The following is a 24,511-nucleotide window of genomic DNA, read 5'->3' as shown; positions in this document are numbered from 1 at the left end:
AATTTTTTCTTGTGGTTGGCTTCAACTTTCATAGTGTTGTGATCTGAAAATATGCATGGTATGATTGATGTTGATGACTGTTGACGACTGATTTTTGACCATGTATGTGATCTGTTCTGGAGAATGTTCCATGTACATGAGAAGAATATGTATTCTGCTACTTTAGGATGAAATGTTCTGAATATATATATCTATTAAGTCTATCTGGTCCAGTGTGTCATTCAAAGCCATTACTTCCTTGTTGATTTTCTGCTTACATGGTCTGCCCATTGTTGTAAATGGGGTGTTAAAGTCCCCTACTATTATTGTATTATTATCAATGAGTTTCTTTATGTTTGTTATTAATTGATTTATATATTTGGGTACCTCCAAGTCAGGGGCATAAATATTTACAATTGTTAGCTATTCTTGATGAATGGATTCCTTAATTATGATATAATGCCCTTCTTCATTTCTTGTTACAGTCTTTGTTTTAAAATCTAGTTGGTTTGATACAAGTGTGGCTCCTCTGGCTTTCTTTTGACATCCATTAGCATGATAAATGGTTGTCCATCTCCTCACTTTCCATCTGCAGGTGTCTTTAGGTCTATAGTGAGTCTCCTGTAGGCAGCATATAGATGAATCTTGTTTTTTTTTTTTTTTTATCCATTCTGATACCCTATGTCTTTTGATTGAAGCATTTAGTCTGTTTACATTCAGAATGATTATTGAAAGATAAATTTAGTGCCATTTGTTACCTGTAGAGATGATGTTTCTAGTGATGTTCTCTGTTCCTTTCTAGTCTTTGTTGCTTTAGTCTTTTTTTTTCTCCACCTAAAGGGTCCGCCTTAAAATTTCTTGCATGGCTGGATTAGTGTTCATGAACTCCTTTAGTTTTTGTCTGTTGGGAAACTCGATCTCTTCTTCTATTCTGAATGACAGCCTTTCTGGATAAAGAATTCTTGGCTGCATAATTTTCCCATTCAACACGTTGAATATATCCTGCCACTCCTTTCTGGCCTGCCAGATTTCACTGGACAGGTCTGCTGCTTACTTTGTGTGCTTACTCTTGTAGGTTAAGGACCTTTTGCCCCTAGATGCTTTCAGAATTCTCTTTATCTTTGTATTTTGCAAGTTTCACTATGATATGTCATGGTGTTGACCTGTTTCTGTTGATTTTGAAAGGAGCTCTCTGTGCTTCTTGGACTTGAATACTTGTTTCCTTCCCCAGATTTCCTTTCAGCTAAAATTTGTTCCAATAAACCTTATTCATCTTTTCCCCACTCTTCTTCTGGGAATCCTATGATACAGATGTTGTTCCATTTTATGGAATCACTAAATTCCCTAAGTCTCCTCTTGTGATCTAATAGTTTTTTTCCCTCTTCTTTTCAGCTTCATTGTTTTCCATAATTTTATCTTCTATATCACCTATTCTCTCCTCTGCTTCTTTAATCCTCATTTTGACTGTATACAGTCAATTTTGCATCTGTTATCGCATTTTTTACTTGAGCCTGACTAGTTTTTATGTCTTTGATCTCTGAAGCAAGGGTTTCTCTGTTGTCTTCTATGCTTTTTTCAAGCCCAGCTGGTAGTCATATGACTGTTCTGAATTCATCTTCAGATATTTTGCTTCTATCTTTTTTTAATTTTCTTAATGTTTATTTATTTTTGAGACAGAGAGAGTGAGTGAGAGAGAGAGTGGGTGAGGGGCAGAGAGAGAGGGAGATACAGAATCTGAATCAGGCTCCAGGCTCCAAGCTGTCAGCACAGAGCCTGACATGGGGCTCAAACTCATGAACCGTGAGATCATGATCTGAGCAGAAATTGGAACCTTAACTGACTGAGCCACCCAGGTACCCCATATCTGTTTTTTTTGAAAAAAAAAAAAAAACAAACCTTTTTTTAATGTTTATTTATTTTTCAGAGAGAGAGAGAGAGAGAGAGAGAGAGAGAATGAGCATGAGAATGAGCAGGGGAGGGACAGAGAGAGAGAGAGGGAGACACAGAATCCAGAGCAGGCTCCAGGCTCTGAGCTGTCTGCACAGAGCCTGATTCAGGGCTCGAACCCACAAACCATGAGATCATGACCTGAGCTGAAGTTGGATGCTTAGCCAACTGAACCACCCAGGGGCCCCTTACTTATTATATCTGTTTTGAGCAAGTCTCTGGATGTGATTTCTTCTTGACCTTTCTTTTGGGGGGGAATTCTTCCATCTTGCCATTTTGGCTATGTTTCTGTCTTGTGTGTGTTTTGAAAGCTTGTTATATTTCTTGCACCTGAGAGTACTGCTATATTTAAAAGATGTCTCACACTGTCCGGAGCCTGATGCTTCAGGAAGTGTTTCTGGTATGTGCTTTGTGTATTCTGCTGTTGCATTTTGGCTGCCCTTTCCCACTAGTCAATCAGAGCTCCTCCTTGCTTGTCATGTGGTGTTTGGACCTTTAACTAGGTGTGCTTTGATTTGTTTGTTAAAATAAGCCTTGCACCTGCCATGCTGTCTCCTTCCAACTGTGGAGATCCTTCTGCCAGGCCACAGATCGATTTCCTAAGTGTTCCACATGATCTGACCTCAACACAGCTGTGTTTGATGGATGTGGAAAGCCCAGGGTCCCCCTACTTCTCTGTCAGCTTAACTCGTCCACCCTAAGAACTAAATTACTTTAAATGAATTAAAATCTGTAGTCACATACACAGTCCCCAAATCACCTTTAAAAGCATTTATAGTGTTCATGGAATTCCAGCTGAATTTATAGTCTCTTTTCTGGGCTCCCTTAAGCCTTTATTTATATTCTTATTTGAGTGCTTGTTTTATTGTCTCATGTTATAGTTACTTTTATAGTTCCTTATTGAAGTACAGACTTCTTGAGGATAAAGGTTGAGTCTTTTTCCTCTTTGCTTAAGCACGCTCAGTGCTTTGTATATTGTAAATATATAATGTTTAATAAATGTTGAGTTGAACATGATTTCAGAGCTGCTCTTAGTGGTGGGAGAAATCAAAGAACAAAAGAGGTACCCCTGATCTGTGGTTTCTGCAATATATTGTCCTTAAAGAAATGACAGATTAGCAGTTTTGATTTATGCCAAATTTCGATGAACCAAACAGATAGCTTATGACACATTAAGTGAATGAAATGATCTTTAAGAACTGAGCTTCACTAAGAACAAGAGGGATTAAACCAATCTCCATCTAGAGTAATCTAGAGCAGCCCTGGATCAAGACGAAGCTTTCTTCATCCTGATAGTGTAATTGTTCTCCTTCCTGGCTACCCTAAGATTAGGATGACCCAAACCTCCAAACCCCAGGAAATTATTTGTTTGGAGAATTTCATGGCCCTGAAGCTTCCCTGGAATCCCTTTGCAAAGTGAAATAGGTGCTTGAATTTAGCAATGTTTGCTGAAGTCAGGAGTCATCCTTTTAGGATTCCAAAAGTGGTAGAATACACAGGAGATTCATTTACTAGTTTAACTAGTTTACTAGCCATTTATATGTCCCATTGGCAAAGTCTATGTGAAGATCATCAGCCTTCTTCTTGTTTTAGGCTCCTTAAAACTTAACCACAATGACCTGAAATTTCTGGTGATTTTGATGCATCAGGTCCGGTATTCTGAATTATTCAGAACCATGTAGGCCCTGAGCTAGCTACCTAGCCCAGAGTTTATGCTACTCTCTGTTAGTTCCTGAGGATCCTGGAAGAGAGCATCATTTTCGTTATGGTAAATGTCCAGGCCACACTAGACCAGTAGGTTCTTTGCGCTAGTTCACTTTTAGTTTTTATAGTCAACCCCACTTTTTCTTGAGATACTTCTTTATCACCTTCCCACCCATGTGTCTGAGAAAGGGCAACATTTGTACCTTGTACTTTTTAAGGTTCTCTAAGTTCATGTCCCCTTATCAATAAGCCAGATGGGGTATTTAGAGGAGTCACTGGGAAGTACGTTTGGTACTGTGCCTCATATGAGTATAATGACAGGCTGCATAGCTCCTAAACAAATGCTGAATTAATGTACAGCAGGTCATGAGATCAGTCCACCCACCTTTCATAATAATTATGTCCTTCCCTCTTAGTTCTCCTCTCTCTAGAATCATCCTGACTCTGGCCATTGGTCAAGGGGTCTCCATCCACAAGAAAGATTTATAGGATACCACACCAGGGGCTGCTACTAGCCTAGCTACTAGGCTACTAGGTCTCGGCTGCTAACAGCTTCGGCTGCTACTAGGCCTCGGCGAGCCTTGCTCACCATTGGAAAAATCCCACAGGCTTACCCAACTCCTGTGAAATCTCCACCACCTGACCCTTCAAGAAACCACATTCTGGATTTTTCCTAAATCACTGAAGTAATAAAGGTTGCCATCTTTCTACTACCATTAATTAATTCATTCACGTTCTCCCTGGTTTTTAACTTCCTGACCATTCCGATATGCCAGTGTATAATGCCATGCACCCGGACTTTCAGGACATGCTCTACAAATAGCCTTCTTCAAGGCCTGCTCCAGTGCCTGAGCCGAGGAAAAAGGTTGGACACCAGAGTAATTCATAGGAGCTTGAGGCTCAGACTTTTTTAGGGACAGGATCTCAGACTGAGCAAAAAAGGGACACCTTGCCTTATTCCAAGGCTAGGGAATCTAGGAATGAGTAGGGTGGGACAAGAGGATGTTCTCTCCAGCCTGGTACTTTTAAACTTTCATGTCTGCCTGTAAACAACACATGAGCACACATAAAAATGGGTCTCTTATGTGTGTTCATTTTTCATGGACCTCTTTAATTTATGGCCTTGTGCCTTGTATGACTTTCCATTTCATATTTCATTCCTTGCACAGATGCCTAGCGCCTCTTCTCCAGTTTTGACCTGTTCCTTTCCTTCTTTGATTTTTATTTGCACTCTTCTTCTGGCCAAGGGATTTTCCTTGTTTTGGGAAAATACCATTTTAATCTACTAATCTAGAACCCGTGATAGAAGTCCACACCCTAACAGAAAAGCTTTCCATGTTGCCCAACACCTTGCATTTGTCCAGACCTGGTAAAAGTACTCTTATTGCTAGAGAAACATGTGATAAGATGGACCACACGATGACAGCTGGTAACAAAATTCATCGTTCCACAAACATTTTTCTAGTGCATGTTTTGGCCTGGCCAGACATGGAAGGGAAGGGAAGTAGAGAAAGCATGGTCTCTCCCAAGAAGATTACAATATATTGTAGACATTTGTATGCAGGTAGACTGTAATATAAATGTTTATCTTGTAATAGTCATATGGGGAAAGTGCTATAGTAATCTCAGCGGATTTGGAAAAGGAACTAAACAAGGTAAAATATAGTAAGAATAAAATTAAAGTTTTTTGTTTGTTATGTTAAAAATTCATCTCTGAACATGACCAAGGTAAACTGTTTAAAATGTATTTAGGAGACAAGATCCTGAGCAATCCTTGCACTAAAACACGGCAGACTAAGTACAGGCTTTAGTGTATGCTCCCTCTAGAAATCCTACTAAAGAGGTAGTGAGGGAATGGAAAGATGTAAACCCATGCAGACATCTTGACAGGAGAGGAGACACTGGAAGGTGAAAGAGTCTAACCATTTTGGAAGATGGAAAGCAGATGGGTGATGACTTTAGCAGAGCAGAGGAGAAGAAACCCACTGCCAGAAAGGGATGAGGTAGGAGAAGCTGCCAATAAGAAATAGCTAGATTTTTGCATTAGAACTAAGAAGTATTCAGGAATTGAAGGTACTGAGTGAAACAGAAAAATTATTGAAAGCCTGTAATATTAGAATTTTCTAGACACAAGACAGTTGTTCTTTTCTTACCTTGGCTAAGGACAGGAGGCTTGCTCTGTAGAGGTGGAGGTGGAGGAGTTGTTTGGTTTGGAGGTTGGCTGGACTGGGAGGGGAGAGGGCTGTTAGACTGAAAATGGAGTGGTAGTAGAAAGTTTGTGCTTAGCACAAGGTTAAGCCTCTCCCTCCCTCCTTCCCATCAACCGTCCATTTTCCTCCACTCAGCTCTTAACAATGCTGGTAGCCAGGTTTATACACCATAGGCAGGAAATCAGAGGATTTATCTCTGGGGAAATTGGCTTTTCTGAGGAAACATCTACAGACTTTGGGAAGTTCTCAATTAAAGGACAATGTATGTGTGCCTCCCTCTGTCTTTGAATTTTCATATAACAAGGACTACTTACTACTAGTCAAAGACACACACACACACACACACACACACACACACACACACACCCCTTCTTAATATCTTAGTGTTATGCATGAATGAATGGCCAAAGGTCACCAGATAGATATCTAAGGAAAGCCTTTAAGTAAAATAAACAAATGGGAAAAGAATGAGTTCAGACAGGAGCGCCTGGGTGGCTCAGTCGGTTAAGTGTCTGACTTCGGCTCAGGTTATGATTTCACAGTTCATGGGTTCGAGCCCTGTGTTGGGCTCTGTGCTGACAGTTCAGAGCCTAGAGCCTGCTTTGGATTCTGTGTCTCCCTCTCTCTCTGCCCCTCCCCTGTCCATGCTTTGTCTGTCTGTCTGTCTCTCTTTCAAAAATAAATGTTAAAAAAAATTTTAAAAAAAGAATGAATTCAGAGACAGTGCAGGTAGAAAACAAATAAGTAAATACTGTAATTAATATACTTAGAGAACTGAGACAATACTGCACCAAGAAACGTGAACAGGATTGTCAAAACAAGGACCAATCAATCAATAAAAAGAGCTGTTAGAAATTTAGCAACTGCTAACAGAAATATCAGAATTGAATATAAAGTTAGATGTATCTTTCAGAAAATAGGATAAAGAGATAAAAAATAGAGAAAAGATAAGATTAGAAGATGAATTCAAGATAGTCTGCATGTAACTAATAGGAATTCAGGAAAAAAAAAAAGCAACTGAGGAGCTACTTACTAAAAAGTTCACAGACTGAAGGACATAGTTTCTAGGTTTGAGAGTGAGTTCAAGTACTAGTGAAACAAAAGGAAAAAAAAGACACCACATCAAGGAACATTACTGTAAAATTTCCACTCACAGGGGAAAATCCCAAAAGCTTTCAGTGAGGGTGAATAAAACAGGTCCCAGGTTGTGCATTAGAGTCAGAATAGCATCATATTGGGGCACCTGGGTGGTTCAGGCAGTTAAGCGTCCAACTTTTGATTTCAGCTCAGGTCATAATCTCATGGTTTGGTTCATGGGATCAAACCCTGAGTTGAGCTCCATGCTGCCAGCACGGAGCTTGGGATTCTCTCTTTCCCTCTCTTGCTGCCTTTCTCTCTCTCTCTCTCTCTCTCTCTCTCTCAAAATAAATAAATAAACTTAAAAAAAAAGAAAAGCATCATATTATTAGCTTATCAAATTATCTCACTGGAAGCTACAGTAAAGGACTTCTCAGACATGAAGTAAGTTTTATCACATTTATTTTCATTGTAGAATAAGAGAGGAATTGAAGGGAGTGGAATAAGGAAGTAGAGATGTGAATCCTGGAGAAGAGAACCTAACAGTAGATGTTACACCAGTGTACAAATATGCCAAGAGCTATTGTGAAAGGGCATGTTCTGTGGTGCTCCAGAGGGCAGGGCATGGAATCCGAGATTACAAAGGGAGACTCTGGCTGAACTTGTGAATGACCTGTGGTATTCAGTGATGAAATCGTGATTGTCTGATACGAGCCTATATAAGTTTGAATAGAATCATATAAGGGAGTCTCTTGAGAGACTGCTAGACTATTAAATATAAAATCTAACTAGACGATGAGATGCTATTGTAACAATAAATGCCATTATGTATATAAATTAGCAGAGAGGAAGCTGTCTGTTATAGGCACAAAAAGTGGGTCAGTAAATCTAGCGGGTCTTTTAGTTTTAAAAAATTCTTAACAGAGCCCTGCATTCCTTTAAAGAAGGTAGGTTATTTAAAAAGTGCAAGGTCTAGTAAACTTGAAGGTTTTTCACTTATTCAAATCAAATTTTGAAAGCCTCAGACTTGACAAAATTCTCAAAAGCATTGTAGACAAGGAGACAATCCCTTTTTTCTAAAGGTTAAAATCATATATGCTTGAAAAATCACTCAGCATTCAAGTGTCACTTCATTTAGCTACCTTGTATTAGAGGAAAACCCTTCCAAATATGGAAAAAAGCTGTCTCAAGTAATTTATTCAACTCATTAAATAATCAGGGAGTAGTGCTGGTTGAAAGAGCATTTTGAGGAACAGGGTATGTGTTGTCTATTAGGGAAGGCATTTCGAAATAACTTTGCTGAATTAGAAATAAAACTGATTAGTGTTCTACAGGGCGTCAAAACCACAGCCTTTCTATCAGGGAGGGGGCTCTTAACAAAATATTATTAAATTAATAACTTTACTTCTGATATGAACATATAAACCTGCAATTTTAGTTAATTATTATTTATAACTTACTGTGCTGTATGTCACAAACTGTTTTGACTCAGTAGAACTTTATGAAGTTTGAAAGCCTTTGAAAGGGCAGTGGGATAGAAAACAGGGAAATTTAGGATGGTCTATTAGATTTCCATTTTATAGATGTCTTAATTTATTAATTGTCCCATAATTGAAGGACATTTTGGGTTTTTTTTTCCCCCAAATTTTTATTGTCCCAAACAGTACTACAGTAAACATCCTTGTTCTTCGATCAGTATTTACATGTGTCAGTATTTCTTTATGAGAGATACATAGAGGAGGGATTTCTGGTTAAAATTTATGTACATTTAAGGGGATTGATACTATTTCAATTTACTTTCCCTTTAGCCTATTTCCCTAAACCCTCATCAATAGTGAATGTTATCCATTTTAATGATTTTTCCCAACTGATCAGTTAAAGTGGTATCACACTATTTTAATAAGCATTTTCCTGAATGCTGGCAAGGTTGTCATCTTTTTTATTTATTAGGCTATTTCCATTTCATTTGAATTTTCTGGGTTTTTTTTTTTGTTTTGGTTTTTAAAAAAATTCATATATTCTGTATTTTATAGCTAATAACCTTATCTTTAATACATAAATCAAAAATCTCCCAGCTTCTAGCTTGTCTTTTTTTCCTTGAATTTTTATTGAAATACAATAAAATACTATCTCAATATAGTTTATTTTATATACATGTGATAAAGTACTCATAAATGTACAAGCTCAGTGAATTTTCACAAAGGGAGTGCACCTTTGTAACCAGAACTCAGATCAAGAAGCAGGATGTTACCAGAATCTTAGTACATCTTTTGAGTCCCTTTCTCAAAGGATAACTACTGCCCTTACTTCTAATACCATAGTTTAATTTTGCTTGCTTTGGATCTTTATGTAAATGTATTCACATTTTATGTACTTTTTTGAGTCTGACTTCTTTTACTTAATGTTTTATTTGTGAGATGCAAACATGTTACTGTATGTAGTTGTGACTTGTTCATTCTTACTGCTGGGTAATATTCTACTCAATGGATATACTACAGTTTGTTTATTCATTGTTTTAAGTAAACAGAGTGCTAGTAGTCTTTATTACAAATGGTACTGCTATGAATATCCATGTAAATGTCTTTTGGTGAATATATGCATAAGATATGTACATAGGGGATATATACATAGGAATATATGTACATTGGGGATATATACATAGGAATGAGATGCTGGTTCATAAAGTTTGCATCTGTTGAGGTGTAGTAGCCGTGCCTACCAATTTTCCAAAGTGGTTAATCCACCAGCAGCGTTTGAAAGTTTCAGTGGTTCCACATCCTCGTCAAAACTTATTTGTATTATTTGTGTTTTTCATTTTGTCAACCTAGTGGCTGTGTAGTAACATTACATTTTGATTTTAATTTTTATTTCCTTGTTCATTAGTGAAGTTAAGTACTTTTTCGTATCCTTCCTTATCTATTCTTTTTATCTGTGTTAGCTGTTCAAACACTTTTCCCGTTCTTCTATTAAGTACTCTCATTTTCTTATTCATTTGTAGAAGTCCTTTTTTAAAAAAAATATTTATTTTGAGAGAGTGAGAGCACACATATGTGTGCATGCTGGAGAGGGACAGAGAGATGCGGAGGAAGAGAGAATCCCAAGCAACACAGAGCCTGTTGCAGGACTTGAACTCACAAACCATGAGATCATGACCTGAGCCAAAATCAAGCGTTGGATGCTTAACCGACTGAGCCACTCATGTGCCCCCATTTGCAGAAGTTCTTTATGTGTCATTTAAGTGAGTTTATTATAGGATATATGTATTGCAAATATCTTTTCCCATTCTGTGGTTTGTCTTTTTACTTTTTTTTAAGGTTTTTTTTTTTTAAGTTGTCTCTACACTTCATGTGGGGCTCCAACTCATGACCCCAAGATTGAGTTGTATGCTCTTCTGACTGAGTCACCCTGGCACTCTTGCCTTTTTACTTTCTTAATAATATCATTTGATGAAGAGAAATTTTTAATTTTAAGGAAGTCCAATTTTTCAATGTTTTTCTTTATGACTGGTGTTTGTTTTAGAAATATTCACTTTCTGAAGGTCATGAAGATATTTTCTTATATTTTCTTCTAAAGGCTTATTGTTTAACTTCTCAAATTTAGATCTGTGATCCTTCTGGAATGTTTGAATATGGATATTTAATTGAACCAGCACCAGGTAATTAAAGACTTATTTTTTTAAATATGTTCATGAGAGGTAGTGGTGTTCTCTTTTAATATTCTTGTCTGTTTTTGATAGCAGAGGATGTCTGGTGTCATAAAGCATTTTGGGGAAGTATTCTATCTTCTTTTATTTTCTGAAATTCTTTGTGTAGAATTGGTATTATTTATTCCTGAAATATTTGGTATAAGTGAAGTCATAGAGCCCTAGAGTTTGTTTGCATGTCTTTTCCAAGATTTTTGACCCAAATTCAACTTCTTTATTTGGACTTTCTGTTTCTTACTGTGTCTGTGTTTAAAATTTGTGTTGTTACATTGATGAAAGAAAAGGAAGAAGACACAAATGAACGGAAAGTTATACCCTGTTCATGGACTGGAAGAATTAAAACTGTTAAAAATGTGCATACTACCCAAAGTCGTTTATGGATTCAGTGCAATCCCTATTGATACTCCAATGGAATTCTGTACAGAAGTAGAAAAACAATCCTAAAATTTATATGGCACCACAAAAGACCATAACACTTTGTATTTCAAGCTATATTATAAAGCTATAGTGATCAAAACAGTATGGTACTGACATAAAAACAGATACATAGACCAATGGAACAGAACTGAGAACCCAGAAATACACTCATGCATATATGGTCAACTTCTGTTTTATATGGGAGCTAAGAATATTCAATGGAGAAAAGACAGTCTCTTCAATAAATCGTACTGGGAAAATGAAATATTCACATGTAAAAAATGGAACTATACACACACAGGAATATTATTCAGCCATAAAAAAGAAGGAAAACCCTCTATTTGCAATTACATGGATGGAACCTTAGGGCATTATGCTAAGTGAAAAAAATCAGAGAGAGAAAGACAAATACTGTGTGGTCTCACTTATGTGTGGAATCTGAACAAATGAAAAAGTGCACAAAACCTTAGAAAAAGAGATCAGATTTGTGGTTACCAGAAGTGGAGGGGGTGGGTTGAGGGGGAGATTTGGATGAAGATAGTCAAAAGGTACAAACTTACAGGTATAAGATGATAAAGTGCTAGGGATGTCATATACAACCTGATGTCTCTCTGGTTAACAGTGTTGTATGTTATATGTGAAAGTTGTTAAGAGGATCTGTATGAGATGCTGAATGCTAACTAAACTGGTTTGGTAGTCATTTCTGGGTGTACATAAGTCAGATCATTGTGCTGTACACCTTAAACATATGCAATGCTGCCTGTCAGCTATAGCTGATAAGACTGGGAATTAATGGGTGAATGGATAAACAATATGTGGTATATTCATACAATAGAATATCATTCAACCTTAAAAAGGAAGAAAATCCTGTCACATGCTACAACATGGATGAATCTTGAGGGTATTATGCTAAGTAAAATAAGCCAGTCACAAGAGGACAAGTACTGTATGATTCTACTTGTATGAGGTATCGTAGATGGTCAAATCAATAGAAACAGAAAGTACAATAGTGGTTACTAGGGCCTGGGGGGAGTGGGAAAAGTGGAGTTGTTGTGTAATGGGTACTAAGTTTCAGATTTGCAAGATAAAAATGTTCTGGAGGTCTGCTTCACAACGATATGCATGTAGTCAACACTTCTGAGCTGTATACTTAAGAATGGTTATGATGGTAAATTTTATGTTTTATGTTTTGTACCACAACAAAAGCAAGTGGGGGGCAGTGCTAGGGTTGGAAAATTATCATTTTGTGCCCATTATAAAAGACTGAATCAGGCAAAAAGCGACAATGGATGTTAAACAAGGTGAAAATTTTGATGAAGAGCAGGATGTATGTGTGGTTGCAGGGTAGGGATAGGGATCCAATGCCTAAATGGAGGGCACGTGGCTCCTGTGTTACCTACCACCCTAGGAAGAGGTCAGATGTGCAGAGGTGGAGGATTGGTCTGTTATGCATCAAGGATGCAAGAGAATTCCAACTGATGGATTTATTTTGTCTGTGAAGTGCAGGTTGGTCCACTGCTGGGAGTGAGGGAAAGATATGGATATGTTACAGGCTTAGGAGAATAGGCAAGATTTGAAACAACTTTTGGGAGGACCAGGAAAGTAAGTGAATCTCCCAAATCTACTAGACCCATTGAATGCCAGAATTAGGTACCGTTGTGAATGGTAGAAAAACTGAAACACTGATGGCTTTTAAGAGCTGTAAGGTTATTTATTTCCCATATAAAGGTCTGAGATAGACAGCCCAGGACTAGAATTTGGCGCTGCTCCAAGAAGTTTTCTAAGAAACGTATTTGACATAAAATATTATAGGTTTGGGAGAGGAACACCACAGAAGTGAAGTTCCCTTCTTGTCACATGATGTCAGGGGGCACATGCCATCCACATGACACTACTGATAATGGTTAAGGTGGTATTTACTAGAGGTGTTTTCTCTACTACAAATTTATTGTGTTTTCTTTTTCTCACTCTTTGGAAGTGAGCCACTAAGTGTAGTCTGCTCTCATGAGTGGGGAAGGGAGCAAGAATTAAACTCTACCTGTTGGAAGAGGAAGTATATATATGGTTTTTGGGATTATTCTATAAAAATATTTTCTCTCTTCTCCCCTACTTATTTATTTGATCATTTGTTTATGAGTTTGGAATCATTTGTATTTATTTTATACTTTATTATAATCCAATTGTCATTTAGCTTATTGTTCAAATTATTCTAGCCTTGGCCCTTGGAATGTCTTTCAGGTTGACTCCTGTGTCTTGACTTTATCCCATATTTGTGTTTTGGGTTTTTTTTTTTTTTTTTTTAGCATTTCATTAATTTATTGCTTTGCAAGATACTTCAGGCTTATCTTGTATTTACCCACACCCTTGCCCTAAATTCAGCCATTTCTCCACAGAGATTTGTTTCCTTTTATTGGAGAATAGTATTTAGGAACCAAAATCTGGGCACTGGGCTTTTTGTTGCTACTGTAGTACCATTGTTTCTAGCTTCTGGATAGTTCTTTTCAACAGATTGAAAAATAATCACATGGTTTAATGGAATAAATCTTAAAAAATGTAAATGAAGAAAGTGAATTCTTGAAACATTAACAGTAATAACCAACATGTTAAATGCTGACCCTGTCAGCACTTTGTTGAGTGCTTCAAGTATAATACCTCATCTAATCATTAAAACATCTTTTTTTTTTTTTTTTAAATATCCTTTAGTTAACATACAGTGTAGTCTTCGCTTCTGGAGTAGAACCCAGTGATTCATCTCTTACATATGACACCCAGTGCTCATCCTGAAAAGTGCCCTCCTTAATGCCCATCACCCATTTAACACATTGCCCCTGCCCACCCCCCACCCCCCACCCCTCCCATCCAGCAACCCTCAGTTTGTTCTCTGTGTGTAAGAGTCTTTTATGGTTTGCCTCCTTCTCTGTTTTATTTTTCCTTCCCTTCCCCTGTGTGCATCTGTTGAGTTTCTCAAATTCCACACGAGTGAAATTGTATGATACCTGTTTTGCTCTGACTTATTTCAGTTAACATAATACCCTCCAGTTCTATCCACATTGTTGCAAATGGCAAGATTTTATTCCTTATTTATCACTGAGTAGTATTCCATTGTGTGTGTGTGTGTGTGTGTGTGTGTGTATACCACACCTTAATCCATTCATCAATTGATGGACATTTGGGCTCTTTCCATAATTTGGCTATTGTTGATAGTGCTGCTATAAACATTGGGTGCATGTGCCCCTTTGAATCAGCATTTTTGTATCCTCTGGATAAATTCCTAGTACTACAGTTGCTGGATCATAGAGTAGTTCTCTTTTTAATTTTTTGAGGAACCTCCATAATGTTTTCTAGAGTGGCTGTACCAGTTTGCATTCCCACCAACAGAACAAAGGGTTCCCCTTTCTCCCCATCTTCTCCAACATCTGTTGTTTCCTGAGTTGTTAATTTTAGCCATTCTGACAGGTGTGAAGTGGTATCTCATTGTGATTGTGTTTTTTTATATATAATTTATGTCAAATTGGTTTCCAAAGCAATCTATGCATTCAATGCATTCAATACATTCAATGCAATCCCAATCAAAATTGCACCAGCATTCTTCTAGAAGCTAGAACAAGCAATCCTAAAATTTGTATAGAATCTCATTATGGTTTTGATTTGTATTTCCCTGATGATGAGTGATGGTGAGCATCTTTTCATGTGTCTGTTAGCCATCTGCATGTCTTCTGGAAAAGCGTCTCACCACTGTTGCTCAACATAATGTTGGAAGTCCTAGCCTCAGCAATCAGACAACAAAAAGAAAAAGTGTCTATTCATGTCTTCTGCCCATTTCTTCACTAGATTATTTGGTTTTTGGGTCTTGAGTTTGGTAAGTTTTTTATAGATTTTGGATACTAACCCTTTATCTGATATGTCATTTGGAAATGTCTTCTCTCATTCCGTCGGTTGCCTTTTAGTTATGTTGATTGTTTCTTTCTCCGTGCAGAAGCTTTTAATTTGGATGAGGTCCCAGTAGTTCATTTTTGCTTTTGTTTCTCTTGCCTCCAGAGACATGTTAAGTAAGAAGTTTCTGTGCCTTGGTCAAAGAGGTGGCTGAAGGATTATCCTGTAGGATTTTGAAGGCTTCCTGTCTTACATTAGGTCTTTGATCCATTTTGAGTTTATTTTTGTGTACGGTGTAAGAAAGTGGTCCAGGTTCATTCTTCTGCATGTTGCTGTCCAGTTCTCCCATTTGCTAAAGAGACTGTCTTTTTTCCACTGGATACTCTTTCCTGCTTTGTCAAAGATTAGTTGGCCATATATATATGGGTCCATTTCTGGGTTCTCTATTCTGTTCCGTTGATTTATGTGTCTGTTTTTGTGCCAATACCATACTGTCTTGATAATTACAGCTTTGTAATACAGTTTGAAGTCTGGAATTGTGATGCCTCCAGCTTTGGTTTCCTTTTTCAACATTACTTTGGCTATTCGGTATATTTTCTGGTTCTGTACAAATTTTGGGATTGTTTGTTGTAGCTCTGTGAAGAATGCTGGTGTAATTTTGATAGGGATTGCATTGAATGTGTAGATTGCTTTAGTTAGTATCAACATTTTAACAATATTTATTCTTCCAATCCATGAGTATGGAACGTTTTTCCATTTCTTTGTGCCTTCTTCAGTTTCTTTCATGAGCTTTCTATAGTTTTCAGCATACATACCTTTTACCTCTTTGGTTAGGATTATTTCTAGGTATTTTATGGTTTTTGGTGCAGTTGTACATGGGATTCCTTGATATCTTTTTCTGTTGTTTCATTATTGGTTTGTAGAAATGCAACCAATTTCTGTATATTGCTATTATATCCTGCGACTTTGCTGAATTCACGTATCAGCTCTAGCAATTTTTTGGTGGAGTCTTTCGGATTTTCCACGTAGAGTATCATGTCATCTGTGAAGAGTGAAAGGTTGACTTCTTTGCAATTTGGATGCCATTTATTTCTTTTTGTTGTCTGATTGCTGAGGTTAGGACTTCCAACATTGTGTTGAGCAACAGTGGTGAGAATGGACATCCCTGTCGTGTTCCTGATCTTAGAGGGAAAGCTCTCAGTTTTTCTCTATTGAGGATGATATTAGCTGTGGGCCTTTCATATATGGCTTTTCTGATGTTCCTTGCATCCCAACTTTCTTGAGGGTTTTTACCAAGAAAGGATGCTGTTTTATGTCAAATGCTTTTTCTGCATCTATTGAAAGCATCATATGGTTCTTATCCTTTCTTCTATTAATGTGACCTTAGCACTTAATTGATTTGCAAATATTAAAACCAGCCCTGCAGCCCAGGAATAAATCCCACTTGATCATGGTGAATAATTCTTTTAATGTACTGTTGAATTCGATTTGCTAGTATCTTGTTGAGAATTTTTGTATCCAGGTTCATCAGGAATATTGGCCTGTAATTCTCCTTTTTTTTTTTAATTTTTTTTTTCCTCAACTTTTTTTTTTTATTTATTTTTGGGACAGAGAGAGACAGAGCATGAACGGGGGAGAGGCAGAGAGAGAGGGAGACACAGAATGGGAAACAGGCTCCAGGCTCTGAGCCATCAGCCCAGAGCCCGACGCGGGGCTCGAACCCACGGACCGCGAGATCGTGACCTGGCTGAAGTCGGACGCTTAACCGACTGCGCCACCCAGGCGCCCCTGTAATTCTCCTTTTTAGTGGAGTCTATGTCTGGTTTTAGAATCAAGGTAATGCTGACTTCATAGAATGAGTGTGGAAGCTTTCCTTCCATTTCTGTTTTTTGGAACAGTTTGAGAAGAATAGGTGTTAACTCTGCTTTAAATGTCTGGCACAATTCCCCTGGGAAGCCATCTGGCCCAGGATTCTTACTTCCTGGGAGATTTTTTGATAACTGATTCAATTTCTTTGCTGGCTACACGTCTGTTCAGATTTTCTATTTCTTCCCATTTGAGTTTTGGTAGTGTGTGACTGTCAAGGAATTTTTCCATTTTTTTCCAGATTGTCCAGTTTGTTGGCATATAATTTTTCATAGTATTCTCTAATAATTGTTAGTATTTCTGTGGTGTTGGTTGTGATCTCTCCTCTTTCATTAGTGATTTTATCTATTTGGGTCCTCTGTCTTTTCTTTTTGAGAAGTCTGTATGGGCATTTATCAATTTTGTTTATTCTTTCAAAACCTCAGCTTTTAGTTTCATTGATCTCTTGTACTATTTTTTTTTGATTCTATATTGTTTATTTCTACTCTGATCTTTGTTATTTCCCTTCTTCTGTGGGCTTTGGGCTTGATTTGCTGCTTCTTTTCTAGCACCTTTAGGTGTAAGGTTAGGTTGTATATTTAGAACCTTTCTTGCTTCTTGAGATAGTCCTGAATTGCAATGTATTTTCCTCTTAGGACTGCCTTTGCTGCATTTCAAAGGGTTTGGACTGTTATGTTTTAATTTTCATTTGTTTTCATGTATTTTTAAATTTCTTCTTTAATTTCCTGGTTAACCCATTCGTTCTTTAATAGGATGTTTTTTTAACCTCCATGTATTTGGGGGCTTTCCAAATATTTTCTTGTGGTTGATTTCAAGTTTCATAGTGTTGTGATCTGAAAATATGCATGGTGTGATCTTAGTCTTTTTGTACCTGTTGAAGGCTGTTTTGTGACCCAATATGTGATCTATTTTGTTGGATGTTCCATGTGCACTTGAGAAGAATGTGTATTCTGCTGCTTTAGGATAAAATATTCTGAATATATCTGTTAAGTCCATGTAGTCCAATGTGTCATTCAGAGCTGTTGTTTCCTTACCGATTTTCTGCCTAGATTATCTGTCCATTGTTGTAAGTGGAGTATTACGGTCTCCTATAATTATGGCATTATTATCAATAAGTTTGCTTATGTTTGTGATTAATTGATTTATATATTTAGGTGCCTCCACGTTAGGACATAAATATCTTTGATTCTCTGGGATTCAAAACCCGAAGTCTTAAAGGACCCGGCTTGGTGTGTCTTCTCTCCCCTGTTCCAGAGTAGAGCCTTTCCACCCTGCTGATTAAAGGCGCCTGCAGGGTCTTTTGTCCTTGGGTACACAATAAACCCTCTTCCCAGAGTCTGAGAAAGGGACTGTTCTCTCTCAGTGCACCTCTGAGATTGCTGTACCACATTATGCACTCCAGGGCCTCTTTGCTCCTCCCCAGGAGCGTATGCCAGGGCTCCTGGATTCACTCCAGAGAAGGTTGTGCACTCGAACCTCTAAGTTTTAGCGCCTAAGGCTGTTTGCAAAAAAGAAAAACTGGCGCTCTCTGTATTTCTCATTCCTCAGTCTGTGGTCCAGAGAGGTTTTCCTCTTGTGCTAAACTCCATACCACCCTTTCACAACCCCTCTTTCTCTCCCTTTTGTCTCTCCACAGAAGGGGTTCCCTCCTCTTCGTGCCTATGCTGTTTTATCTCCCCCAAGTCACATACACACACCTCCATCCTGCCAAGCTGTCTCCCTCCAACTGTAGAGATCCTTCTGCCACTCTGCAGATTGATTTCTTGGATGTTCCAAGTGATGTGACCTCGATACAGTTGTGTTTGAGGGATGAGGAAAATCCCAGTTCCCCTACTTTTCTGCCATCTTAACTCCCTCCATCATTATAACATCCTTATGACACAGGCACTGTTAGTATTTCTGTTCTATAGATGATGAGCCTGAAGCATAGAGAGATTAGGGAACTTGAGCAAAATCATGAGCCACATGAATGAACTGGGATCAAAGAGGTGAAATTAAGGTATGATATATGACACTTGGAAATTTACTGATTGTATAAAATCAAGAGAAACCTGAGAAATTATTAAACAGTGAATTTTGATGAAATTTAATTTATCAGTTTTTCTTTTACCTTTCATGTTTTTTGTGTACTAAGACATTTGCATAATTGTAAATCACATTCTCTCCTGTATATTTCTAAAATTTACAGTTTAGTTTTTAGATTTAGATCTCTGATTTATTTCATTTCTTTTTTTTAAAATGATGTGACATAAGGATTTTCTTTTTCTTTCCATGCTATTTCAGAATTACTTTTTGAAATTAATTACCATTAAATTACCCCCCAAAAATAATAGCAACAATTTTGGGGGCACCTGGGTGGCTCAGTCGGTTAGGCATCCAACTCTTGGTTTCGGCTCAGGTCATGATCTCACGGTTTGTGGGTTCGAGCCCTGCATCGGACTCTCTGCTGGTAGCACAGAGCCTGCTTGGGATTCTTTCTGTCCCTCTCTTTCTGCCCCTCCACCATTCTCGCTGTCTCTGTGTCTCTCAAAATAAAAATAAATAAACTTTAAAAAATGCTTTAAGAATAGCAACAGTTTTGAAAAAGAACAACATTGAAAGACTTAAACCACTTGATTTCTAGACATCTTACAGAGCTGTAATAATTAAGATACTATGACACTAGCATAAGGACAGAAGTAGGAATCAATGGAACCAAGTAAAAAGTCCAGATATAATTCTACACATATATATTCAGTGATTTTTAGTATGGTGCAGTTTTAGCCTTCAGTATCAGGAGTGTTAAATGTACACCCTCAGCATTCAGGAGACCAATGACTTTTTGCTCAGCTTTTTTGGTGGTTATAGTTGTCCAGAGGACATGCAATGAATTTTATTTATTCTCAAATCAGCAGAGGTTGGTTGTTGTTACTTCCAACTAAGAGTATCCGCTAGTTTAATATACTTTACTCGTTATTTTCTATTGACTTGTCTTCCTATTGAATTTCAAGAATTCTATATGTATCCTAGATATATATCCTTTATATCCCTTCTTCCTGGTGAATGCATTTTTAAAGCTTTGTTGACAGTATATTTTATTTTTGTTTTTTTAAGAATTTATTTTTAAGTAATCTCTACACCCAAGATGGGGCTTGAATACACAACCCTGAGATTTTGACTGAGCGAGCCAGGTGTACCCCTGTTGACAGTATTTTTTATTGAATATTCAGATTTATCAATATTTTCTTCTATAAGTTGTGTTTTTATAATTCAAAAATCTATTCCTATGCTGAGATAATAAAAATAGCCTCTTTTATTTTATCTTGTATATTTTGATCTTTGATCTTATCATGCTCTGAGATAGGGATATAATCTTTTTTTTTTTTTTTTCTTCTGGTGGGAAAGCCAGTTCCCCAACCCCATTTGTTTTAGTGTTTTCCCTACTGATCGGCAGTGCCAGCACTATCAAATGGCAAAGGCTCTCATGTGTCTGTTTTTGAATCCCTGTCCTCTTTTATTCATCTGTTTTTCTATTCTTACATTAATTCACATTGTTGATTACTTTAGCTTATAATGAGTATTGGTATCTGATAAGGCAAATGCCCCCAATCTGTTCTCCTTGTCCAAGTTGTCTTTGCTGTTCTTAGACTTGTATTCTCTAGTTTGTCTATATACAGAGCGCGCACGCGCGCGCGCGCACACACACACACACACACACACACACACACACATCCTGCTTGAATTTTGATTGGATTTACATTGAATCTGTGAATTAGTTTAAAGGATTCTTATCATTATTATGATACTGGGTTTTCTTCTATATGAATATGGGTTCATTAGTAATTGTATTTTTTTTTACACTTCAATAAAATTTTGCAATTTTTACTATATATTTTTGGTTTATTTCTAGTTACCTTATATTTTTATTTCTATTGTGAATGATACATTTTCTTTTGTTGCAATGTCTAGTTGGTTATTATTGGTTTATGGAATGTTTCTAATTTATTATCAGCTATCCTGTCAAACTTTCTTATTATTTCTAGTGTTTGACTATAGAGTCTCTTTAATTTTCTGTGTAAGATAATTACAGTATTTATATATATGATTTACTTGCTTTGTTTCTAATCCCTAAGGTTTTTTTTCCCCACTTTCTTCTTTTGTTTTAGCGCTTGGACCCCATATATTATTCAGTGTTAAATAAGGGTAGTAGTAGCAGGCATTTTTATGTTTTCCTTAAACAATGAGAATATGTCTAAAGTTTTACCATTAAGTATAATGTTGGCTCAATATTTTGAATAGATAACCTTTCCTATTAGTTAAAGAAGTTCCCTTCTATTTCTCCCTTGAAAGACTACTGAATTTTTCAAATGATTTTTTGTTATATGTTCAGATGATACTGTGATTTCTGTCCTTTAGTTAACATTTGTTATGTACCCATTTACATTGATAGATTTGTATGATATTGAGCATACGTTGAATTTTTTTGATAAATGTTACTTAAATCTACACATTTCTTTCATTGCACTTTTTACTAATATTTTACTTAGGATTTTTGCATCTATGTCCATTTTTGAATTTGGCTGATTTTTCTTACTTGTATTTTACATATTTTGTTTTTAGGTGAGAATTTTCTTAACCTTTTAGTATAAATTTGGTAACTTTACATTTAAAAAATCTCTAAAATAATTAGTATAAGAAAGATATTTTGTTCATTGAAAGTTTGATAAAATTTCATCTGGAAGCCTCTCTGGCTCCAGATGCCTTTTACCTCCTGGGGATGAGATTTTTAATTCTTGAACTTTTAAACTGGCTATTATATTATTCATGCTTTCTACACATTCTTGAGTCGATTTTGATGGTTTATAATTCTCTATAAAAGTTTCCATTTCATCAAATTTGTCTAAAGATACTTACTTCTTTTAAGTTTTTTTTTTAAAGTTTATTTATTCATCTTGAGAGGTAGAGAATGTGTGTGAGTGGGGGTGGGGGCAGAGAGCAAAGGAGAGAGAGGATCCCAAGCAGGCTCCTTGCTGTCAGATGCTCCTTGAGCCAGATGCTAACCTCAATCCCAGGAACTGTGAGATCATGACCTGAGCAGAAATCAAAGAGTTGACACTTAACCACTTAACCGACTGAGCCACCCAGGCACCCCAAAAGGATTTAGTTCTAAAAGTGATAGCTGGGGGGTGCCTGGGTGGCTCAGTCAGTTAAACATCTGACTTCAGGTCAGGTCATGATCTCCCAGTTCGTGGGTTTGAGCCCCGAGTCCGGCTCTGTGCTGACAGCTCAGAGCCTGGAGCCTGCTTTGGATTCTGTCTCTCTCTGTCTCTCCCACTGCCCCTACCCCGCTCACTCTCTGTCTGTGTCAAAAACAAACAAACAAACAAATAAATAAATAAAAGTGATAGTTGGGTCTGTGGCTGTGCCCTTTTTCCTTCTTAATGTTAATTAAATTGAGTAGTGAAAGAAGTTTGCATATTTTTAAGTCTTTTTTTCAAGTCTTTGATTTTGTTGATTGTTCTATTGTTTTAAATTATTTTCTATTTGCTGTATTTCTTGATGATGTCTTACTTTCTACTTTTTTTGGAGATTTCCTCAGTTTTTCTTAGCCTTTATGATTACATATAAACCTAATATTTGTCAGTTTTTCTGTTTTTGTTATAAATGTATTTAAAACTGTACATTTCCCCTTTAAACACTGCTTTAGCTAACTTTCACATTAGTTTTGATATGTTGTTTTTTTCATTGATGTTTCTTAAGATAGATACATATACATATATATATATATATACATATGTATATGTATATAAAATCAACTCACGTGTTTTAATAGTTCACAATTTCTATTTGGTTTTCTTTTTAACACATTCACAAGTGCACTTTTTGTTACAAAGTACTTGTTTACTATATTTTTTACTATATTTTGTACTATTGATTTTATAATAACCATGTCACAAAATTTCTAAATCATAATATTATGGCTGCTATGATATGGGGGACAGTACTCTGAAATCTTAATTCTAAGATCAGAGAAAAATATTTCCTTTGGTTCCTCTCTGAAATACTCTGTTCAGTGAAAAAGTACTCTCTTAACAATGCTCCTACAATAAAACCAGCACAGAGTTTCCTAGGGAGGATTCATATTATATTCTTCAATAAAGCCTGAAATGATTTTCTATATACATTAACATTTTGCTTATTTATTTATGATTAATAATTCAAGAAGTCAAAGTGAGGCATATGTAACACGCTGCTCTTTATCCCAGAAGTAGACCCTGAAGAAAGAATTATATTCTGTAATACCTAGTACATATGTTCTGTAAGTTGTGTATATTTAGGATTTATCTGAAGAGTACTTTCTTAAATAATATGGAAGTAGGAACAAAGGGACCACTCAAAAATTAACTTAAATTAACTGAGAATGATCCTAGAAGAAGGATCATGTTTGCTCTGTTATTTTCTTAACGCAGGGAGAAAAGTGATTAATACAGGAGATAAAGATAAGATGACTCTACAACAAGAAAGTAGATTCCCCTTATGTAGCTTGGCTTTTCTCATTAAGGCACACCCTTTCTCTGTGTAGCCCTTTGCATTTGATCAATTCTTCCCTTCTCTTTGTTCAGGAAAAGATATGGAGGGAGAGGACTCTAATTTGAAAGACGTGATTTCCTGGGAGAGTTTGCCTTCATCAAGTCAGACACCTAGATCAGTGACTCGTGAGGTAAAACTAGACGAGGGAATCTCTGCTAATTGATTGTGACTAATGCCTAAATCACTGAGTAAGCCCTCTAAGGAATAGGTGTCTATTTTGTTCTCCTCAGCATAATAATTCTCAGTTCCATTTCATTCTGGTGTTGAAGATGACCCAAATATCTATTTGAAAGAGTGCAACTCTTTGTGACTCTAAAGAAAAAAAAAACCTTTGATACTATTCTGGAAAGTTTACTTATTTTGGCATCTATTTCATTTTGTGCTACTGATAGAGATACAGAATAAATTCCACATAAAATTTGAAGCACTTTTAGGTATATTGATGATGGAATTTTTAATTGATAGAGACATGGTGCAGTATCTCCAAACCATGGAAAGGTTGAGAGTTGGGAAAAATCTGGGGCAAAAACTCTCACTTGACATGTGTCTCCTCCCTTGCGGAGGTTAACTGCCAGGATTAAAGCACAAAAAGCGAAATGCATTGTCATCGTGTGGGTGGCTTGCAGTTTTTTTTATCTACTGGAACTTTGGGACTTCTACCATGTTGCTGTCCTCATACTCACATTCTGTAAGTTGCAGCATTAGTAGAGATAAAAATAAGTACCAAGAACAGACATTGCTGTCCTAACTTTCCAGTTTGGTTGCCATCCCCACCCAAGGGCTGACAGTCATGCTGCTCTTTGAAAAACAGTGCTGTGGTTTGATTGTTCTCTCATGTAAGAATCTGTGCGTTCCTCTGTGACATGTAAGGTGGCTGCATCAGGGCCACCCACGATCACATATCTGACTGGCAGTCTCCAATTTTTAGTGTACTGCTGGGCTCTCAGCTCCATTGTTGATACTTTTCTCTGATCAGAAGGATTTTCTACTTGAAGGACTGATAATTTCAAAATGAGCATCTTCATAGAATGTCCCAAGTAGATCGTTTTTATAACCATGCTTGACTCCCTTCTAGAACTAAATACATTTTATTTTTTTTTTTTTACCCCCATATTTTATGGCTTGACCTATCTAGGATAAGTTTTGATATCCTTCAAAGTTTCAT

General features: G+C 36.8%; 1 protein-coding gene across 10 annotated transcripts in view; it reads left to right on the top strand.

The window, feature by feature from the left end:
* PTPN20 (protein tyrosine phosphatase non-receptor type 20) overlaps positions 1-24,511 on the top strand; it is a 111,542-nt gene that overhangs the window by 26,181 nt on the left and 60,850 nt on the right. For 7 of the 10 annotated variants that reach the window (XR_006701555.1, XM_045437955.1, XM_045437958.1 and 4 more), the window contains one exon: positions 23,379-23,476. The exons of 2 other annotated variants lie outside the window; for them this stretch is intronic. Coding sequence is in view for 6 of the 8 variants with exons in the window: in XM_045437955.1 (XP_045293911.1) it covers positions 23,379-23,476 (98 nt within the window). In the remaining 2 variants the exon portion in view is untranslated. Of the gene's footprint in view, positions 1-23,374; positions 23,477-24,511 lie in introns of those variants that run through there. One more of the 10 variants, XM_045437965.1, reaches the window with a different exon arrangement.

Source organism: Leopardus geoffroyi, chromosome D2 (genome assembly GCF_018350155.1).
Source record: "Leopardus geoffroyi isolate Oge1 chromosome D2, O.geoffroyi_Oge1_pat1.0, whole genome shotgun sequence".
NCBI lineage: Eukaryota > Metazoa > Chordata > Mammalia > Carnivora > Felidae > Leopardus > Leopardus geoffroyi.
Note: the sequence above shows the minus strand (reverse complement) of the source record. Positions and strands in the feature narration are given on the sequence as shown.